Source organism: Portunus trituberculatus, chromosome 22 (assembly GCF_017591435.1).
Source record: "Portunus trituberculatus isolate SZX2019 chromosome 22, ASM1759143v1, whole genome shotgun sequence".
NCBI classification, from domain to species: domain Eukaryota; kingdom Metazoa; phylum Arthropoda; class Malacostraca; order Decapoda; family Portunidae; genus Portunus; species Portunus trituberculatus.
In genome coordinates this window covers 2608767-2616811 of record NC_059276.1, presented here as the reverse complement: position 1 = coordinate 2616811, position 8045 = coordinate 2608767, and the positions used below count along the sequence as shown (strand labels likewise).

Below are 8045 nucleotides of genomic sequence, written 5' to 3'. Positions count from 1 at the left end.
TGTTGTTGTTGTTGTTATTATTATTATTATTATTATTATTATTATTATTATTATTATTATTATTATTATTATTATTATTATTATTGTTGTTGTTGTCGTTTACTACAAATGAAGAATATTATAAAGTACTAGTGTGTGTGTGTGTGTGTGTGTGTGTGTGTGTGTGTGTGTGTGTGTGTGTGTGTGTGTGTGTGTGTGTGTGTGTGTGTGTTAAAAAAGGGGTGAGAGGGATAACTGGGAGTGACAGCGTAATGCGAGGCTTTTTAATTAAAGAGGAGGAGGAGGAGGAGGAGGAGGAGGAGGAAGATGGAGGGTAGAAAGAGTACGGTCTGGAAGAGAGAGAGAGAGAGAGAGAGAGAGAGAGAGAGAGAGAGAGAGAGAGAGAGAGAGAGAGAGAGAGAGAGAGTTAATTTATTACACACAAATGCGCCAAACTAATGCATTATGTCAAAATTAAAATATGAAAAGTACATTTGATTGAAGAGTGGAGAGAACCTGTGATTGAAACTAACAGCCACCAAAGTTTAGACAGCGGGCAAAGACAGCCAGATGGTCTACACTCAAGACATGACAAACGTTTAGAAGTGAGATACCGGAAGGCAGCAGAGAATAAACATCCGGGCAGTGGAGACAGCAGTGGTCCAGAGTGTCGGCCTTCGGTACGCCTCACACAAGACACTAAGTCCGTATTACTCTCTCACCACGACTATATTCCGAGGCCACAGACATGATTAGCGAGGTTTTCAAGTGTTTCTTTAGTTAATAATGTAGAAACTTGTCAAAGTGCCTCTACATCTGTAAAATCGTCTTAAAAAAACTCGTGCAAATTTAAGTAAATCCTTTTGAAATTGTGGAGGTGAAGCACAGAAGTGTTTTAGAATACGAGCCTAGAAGTGACATTCTTCTTGGCCAGCAACCTGCCACATGCTTGTAGCCGAGATGGAGCCTTGTGCCTCCGGAAATACACTTGTAACATTTGTAGCGGAAGGCGTCGTAATGTCAGAAGGTGACTCTCATTCCTCTGAAGGTCTCTAGAGTGATTAATAGAGTGGTCGGCAGCAGCGAAGATCCAGGATAAGATAGAAAAAAAACGAGGCAATCTGCAAGCTTCATTGGCGAGGCATTAACTCTGTCACTGTGAGAGACTAATATGAGAAGGAAGAACCCATGCAAACTTGACAGTCAGAGAACGGTCATGACTCAGAGGTTAGAGCAAAACAACTTATGATACTTAACCACCCAGCATAGAGACTACAAAGCGAGCACTAGAAAAGACTGGAGAGTAGACTGAGAATCAAATATAACCACCCCACTAACACTACGTTGATACATAAGACTAACCGCGTCCAAGGTGCCACACAGCTCAGGAAAAGTGATTATGGAGCGCCGTCCTTATTAGAGAAGACTACACATCCTGCCCGCCCATCAGATTGTAAGGATCCAAGGGTGTAGAGGAAACAGGGCACAGGGAAGGAGGAGGAAGGCGCAGTAGTAATTGTTTCCAGTGCTAGGTGCCGCTGTATAGCAGGATGGGGTGCAATTGAGGTGGGCGTGAAGTGGACGTCAGCGGCAGGCTCCTAGCAACCACGGTGGGGGCCAAGAACATCCTCCTCCACAGTAATGACAACAGCCGGGCCACGGAGGGTGGTGCTGACTTTCTTGACGAGGAGAGCTGGAGTGTGAGGAGGCGAGGAGGTTGAGTGACAGACATGATGAGTGACCTGCGAGTAGCATGGTGAGAGCGTGGGGGAATGCACACACTTCGCAGTCTTATCACAGTGCTGGTGATTCTGTCAACAGTAGGAGGAAGGTTAAGGTTTGCATGCATACTGGTAAACCCGGGTCGATAAAGGTCATCCAAGGGTGACTCTCTGACCTTATTCTGAAAAGTTTCAAGGGGCGAAAGGATGATTTCGGGATCTGAATGAGAATAATAAGGTGGTGGCGGTGGTGGTGGTGGTGTGTAGGTTGTTTAAATGCTTGAATAACTCAACATACATATGAAAGAATAAAGAAAGAAAGAAAGAAAAACGAGAAAACAAATTAATAACACAGATGCACCTTATCCAATTCAAACAAGCGTCCTTTAGCATCGCGTCATCGCCAGCCAATCACCGGCAGGCGTCCCAACTATCGTGACGTAACACCTACGCCGGCACTGACTGCTGGTGATCACGTGGCATGCCCTCCTCCTTCAGCCAGGAGACTGCACGTGGCGGCGAAGGATGCGGACGAAGTGTTTGTATTTTGTGCTTTATCGTGAAAGCAGTGTGACAAGGGCGTGTTCTGACACCTTGTCGTGGGCGTGGGATGCCTGGCGCGTGTGCTGAAGGGCGTAGGCGGCGCTGCAAGGAAGGATGGCGAAAATACTTGAGGAATGATACTGAAAGGTGAGCATGTGGTTTCAATTATGGGTGAGAGATTGCACATTGCCTGAGGAAGAAGCGTTTACATTGCGTGCCTTGGCGTGAAAACTGTGTGATCTGGCCGTGTCTTGGTGCCTTGGCGTGGGCCTGAAATGACTGGCGGGCATGGTGACGGGTGTGGGCGGTGCTGTGAGGAGGGATGTCCAAGATACGGTAGAATAAATGTCTTGGTGAGGTGGACTGATGGAGGTGGCTTAGGCGAGGCGAGGCCTTTACGAGGACACCAGTTAATTTTTCAATGCCTCCTGTGTCCTGGTGTCTGTAGGAACTCTGACAAGAGCCTCGGAGCCCAAGGAGAGACGGGCAGGGTGCATGGCAGAGTCCCCGACGCAAGGTGCGGAAGGGAGCGGCTGGAATGGGTGTTCATCATGGCTAGACACGACTACGAAAAAAAAATAACGATAACCGAATAATAGAAAACCAAAACGTTATCAGTGGTAATGATTTTATTTTTTTACGAAAGAAAGGAGGACTGGCCAAGGGCAACAAAAATATAAAGAAAAAAAAAGTCCACTCAGTTGCCAGTGTCCTTACAGAGCCAATATAATTATCCAAAAGGAGAGGGACAAATGTCTTGAAACCTCCCTCTTGAATGAAGTTAAGTCATAGAAAGTTGGAAATACAGACACAGGTAGGAAGTTCCAGAGTTTACCAGAGAAAGGTATGAATGACTGAGGGTGCTGGTTAACTCTTGGGTTAGAGAGTTGGACAGAATAAGGGTGAGAGGAAGAAAAAAACTCCATACAAGGGCGGATAAGACCCTTGTGCAGAGTTAGCAGTTAGGGAGGCGAGAAAAACTGGCGGAGATGCCTCAGAACGCCTAACTTTATAGAAGCTGTTTTAGCAAGAGATGAAATGTGAAGTTTCCAGTTTAGATTATGAATAAAGAACAGACAGATCGAGGATATTCAGCGTAGAAGATGGGGACAGGTGAGTGTCACTGAAGAAGAGGGGATAGTTGTCTGGAAGGTTGGGTCGAGTTGATAGATGGAGGAATTGAGTTATTATAGCATTGAACACTACTAAGTTTTCTCCGCCCCAATCATAAATTTTAGAAAGATCAAAAGTTAGGCGTTCTGTGGCGTCCCTGCGTGATCTGTTGACTTCCTGAAAGGTTGGTGGACTCTGAAAAGGCATGGAAAAGTGTAGGGTGGATAATCAATAACTGGTGAAGAATTTATCGCCCGTTAAATAACAAATCAATAAATCCAACATTCTGATATTAGCGATACTGACATTGATACCTGAAACAACATTGATAAACACAAATTATTTTTTATTTTATTTATACCAATCTTAGATAAGTCTTAGGAAAAAACTTCAGTGTTAATATTCTCCCACTAATGAAGAGTAGATAGAGATTTAGATTTTCTGATAGCTTCTCCGTGAATGTCTAATAATACTTAGCAATGGAAAAAGGAGTATAACTTATCCCCCCCCCACCCTCGGGGACACACACACACACACACACACACACACACACACTCTCTCTCTCTCTCTCTCTCTGTTTCCTATCCTTCCTCATTTAATCCTTCTACCACCACTTCCTCTCCCTCCTCCTCCTCCTTCTCTTTCTCCTCCTCCTCTACCTCCTCTTCCTCCTCCTTCTCCTCCTTCTCCTCCTCTTCCTCCTCCTCTTCCTCTTCCTCTTCCTTTTCTTCTTCCTCTTCCTCCTCCTCCTTCTCCTCTTCGTCCTTCGTCAGAGTTATTCTTCTCTCTCTGTCTACAATATTTCTCGTAATTTTGTTATAATCTCCTTTTCCGCCACACTCGTCTCCATAAAAGAGAGGAAATGATCGAGGATGAAAAGAAGAAGCGAGAAAAATAACACAATTTTAAAACGCCGGGGTTGTGGTGTGTGTAAGAGAGAGAGAGAGAGAGAGAGAGAGAGAGAGAGAGAGAGAGAGAGAGAGAGAGTTTATTATCAAGTAAAGTTTTGATAATACTGATCCTACTACTACTACTACTACTACTACTACTACTACTACTACTACTACTACTACTACTACTACTACTACTACTACCTATTACTACTACCTATTACTACTACTATTACTACTACTACTACTACTACTACTACTACTACTACTACCGCTACTATTACTATTACTTCATATAATCATTAATTCTTCTTCTTCTTCTTCTTCTTCTTCATCTCTTGTTCCTTTTTTCTTCGTCATCCTCCTCCATTTCATCTCCTTGTGATCCTCTAATGAATTTCTCTATTTCTCTCTCTTTCTCTCTCTCTCTCTCTCTCTCTCTCTCTCTCTCTCTCTCTCTCTCTCTCTCTGCCTCCAACATGTCATTATGAAAGTTTACTCTCAAAAATAAATGTTCTGAAAAAATGAGAGAAAGAGAGAAAGAAATAATTTAAAACTGAAAATGAAGGAAAATTACATTCCAGTGGTTTAATTCTCGCAAGTAAAGTCAAGAGAGAGAGAGAGAGAGAGAGAGAGAGAGAGAGAGAGAGAGAGAGAGAGAGAGAGCACAGTCATACAATTTAATAGGAAAGTGTGGAAAAATGTGTCACTCTATCTGAAAAAAAGTAAAGATATGAATGGAGGCGTGAAGAATATTGAAGGGTTAGTGAGAGGAGGAAGAGGAGGAAGAAGAGGAAGAGGAAGAAGAGGAGGAAGAGGAATGGGAGGGAGGAAGATAGTGGTGATTGGATCGTGTTTTTGATTTATAAGTAATTATGATTTGAGAAGGAGTATTTGTTGCTATGGTAGGAAGAAGAGGAGGAGGAGGAGGAGGAGGAGGAGGAGGAGGAGGAGGAGAGGAGAGGAGAGGAGAGGAAGAGGGCGTGTTATGACAAAGGGAAAAATTAAAGGGTATTCTATTATTATTATTATTATTATTATTATTATTATTATTATTATTATTATTATTATTATTATTATTATTATTATTATTATTATTATTATTATTATTATTATTATTATTATGGTAGTAGTAGTAGAGAATGGTAGTAGCGGCTTTGGTGGTAGTAATAGTGGTGGTGGTGGTGGTGGTGGTGGTGGTGGTGGTGGTGGTGGTGGTGATGGAGTAGTGGTGGTGGACGGCGGTGGTGGTGGCAGTGATTTTACGGTTTCCATTGCTGCTGCTGCTACTACTACTACTACTACTACTACTACTACTACTACTACTACTACTACTACTACTACTACTACTACTACTACTACTACTACTACTGCTGCTACTGCTGCTGCTACTGCTGCTACTGCTACTACTACTACTACTACTACTACTACTACTACTACTACTACTACTACTACTACTACTACTACTATTCTATTATCATAACACTAGCATTGTCAGAGTACTTTATCTCTCATCTCCTTCCCCTTCTCCTCCTCCTCCTGCTCCTCCTCCTCCTCCTGCTCCTGCTCCTCCTCGCATTGTGGAGGAGGAGGAGGTAACGAGGAGGTGAAGTGGAGAGCAGAGCAAACCCACTTTTCCTCCATGGAGACAAAAGAGAAGGGAAGAGGAGAGGGAGGAAAGAAGGGAAAGGAGAGAGAGAGAGAGAGAGAGAGAGAGAGAGAGAGAGAGAGAGAGAGAGAGAGAGAGAGAGAGAGAGAGAGAGCTTATCAATACACCAAAAAGTCAAGGAAAGGTGAAATATGAGTGATAAAAAACTATAATTGATGTCCATATGTTAATTTTGTTGTTATTGTTGTTGTTAATGTTATTGTTGCTGTTATTGTTGTTCTTGTTGCTGTTGTTGTTTGAGGGTACGAAGATCCAGTGAGGTTTATGAGCGTGTGTGTGTGTGTGTGTGAAGCGCGTACTCTCTCATCACGACCGTTCTCAAAAGCCAGCGAGATGATAAGCCTGGTTCTTAAGGGTGATTTTTTACGTTTGTAGTTTAGTGTTTCACGTGTTTGAAGTGATAACGTGAGAATATTGCTGATCTGTCTCTACAACTGTAAGAAACACCAATATAACTTGCCTAACTTCAACTGAGCCTTTTGAAAGTAACTGATGTGGTGTTATGAGAGAGAGAGAGAGAGAGAGAGAGAGAGAGAGAGAGAGAGAGAGAGAGAGAGAGAGAGTAAACCTTCCCACTACCTCACCACCCTTTTGCTTCTTCTTCTTCTTCTTCTTTTTCTTCTTTTTTCCTTCTTCTTCTTCTTCTTCTTCTTCTTCTTCTTCTTCTTCTTCTTTATCCTCTTCTCTCTCTCTCTCTCTCTCTCTCTCTCTCTCTCTCTCTCTCTCTCTCTCTCTCTCTCTCTCTCTCTCTCTCTCTCTCTTTCTCTGTATCTCTCTCCCTCTAATGAGAAGTTGATCTAGGCATAAGAGGAATAGCTAGTGAGGTGTTGAATTGTGCTGGTGAAGAGGAGGAGGAGGAGGAGGAGGAGGAGGAGGAATTGTAAGGTGAAGAGTTTCGCACCTTTTGTGTTGCGTCTCTCTCTCTCTCTCTCTCTCTCTCTCTCTCTCTCTCTCTCTCTCTCTCTCTCTCTCTCTCTCATTATTTTCTCCATTATTTAGTTTTCCATGTAACGATTCTTTTTGTCTATCTCTCTCTTTATGTATGTATGTATGTATGTATGTATGTATGTATGTATGTATGTATGTGTTTGTCAGTTATTCAGTCTGGCAGTTGACTCGACACACACACACACACACACACACACACACACACACACACACACACACACACACACACACACACACACACACACACACACACACACACACACACACACACACACACACACACACACACACACACACACACACACACACACACACACATACGACCTTGTTGTCCCGGTGTGTGACCTTGTTGTCCCGGTGTGTGGTGTGTGCCTGGTCTCAGGCCTATCCGAAGATCGGAAATAATGAGCTCTGAGCTTGTTCCGTAGGGTAACGTCTGGCTGTCTCGTCAGAGACTGCAGCAGATCAAACAGTGAATTACACACACTCTCTCTCTCTCTCTCTCTCTCTCTCTCTCTCTCTCTCTCTCTCTCTCTCTCTCTCTCTCTCACACTCTATCTATCTATCTATCTATCTATCTCTCTCTCTCTCTCTCTCTCTCTCTCTCTCTCTCTCTCATATCAGAAAATTTATCTCATTATTTTAGATCACGCATTGAAGATTCATTCCGGCGGTTCAATGTGACGAGGCGAGGACGAAAGGGAGAGAGAAAAAAACCACACAGAAAGAAAGCAACTCGTTCGTTCATTTCCCAGTTAATATCGCTCGGGTTTCTCCATTATCAATTAACTATTTTTTAAATTAATTTTACGTTGTTTTTCTTAGTTTTTTTTTCAGATATAGAGTTGGATTCCTTTGTTGTTGTTGTTGTTGTTGTTGTTGTTGTTGTTGTTGTTGGTTCCTATTTCTTCTCGTTGTTCTTGTTCTTGTTCTTGTCAGTGTCATACCATCCTACACTTTTCCACGTCTTTTCAGAGACGACCAACTCTTCAGGAAGTCAATAAGTCACGGTGGGACGCCACAGAACGCTTAACTTCTGATCTTTCTAAAATTTCTGATTGGGGCAGAGAAAACTTAGTTGTGTTCAATGCTATAATAACTCAATTTCTCCATCTATCAACTCGACACAACCTTCCAGACAACTATCCCCTCTTTTCAATGACAATCAACTGTCCCCATCTT

At 42.8% G+C, this 8045-nt stretch overlaps 1 protein-coding gene across 1 annotated transcript in view; it reads left to right on the top strand.

Moving 5' to 3' along the window:
- Window positions 1–2198: 2198 nt before the first annotated feature.
- LOC123507569 (obscurin-like) overlaps window positions 2199–8045 on the top strand; it is a 73415-nt gene continuing 67568 nt past the window's right edge. Inside the window, exon 1 of the mRNA XM_045260513.1 lies at window positions 2199–2390. Coding sequence (XP_045116448.1) covers window positions 2311–2390 — 80 coding nt within the window. The 5' untranslated portion in view covers window positions 2199–2310. The remainder of the gene's footprint in view (window positions 2391–8045) is intronic.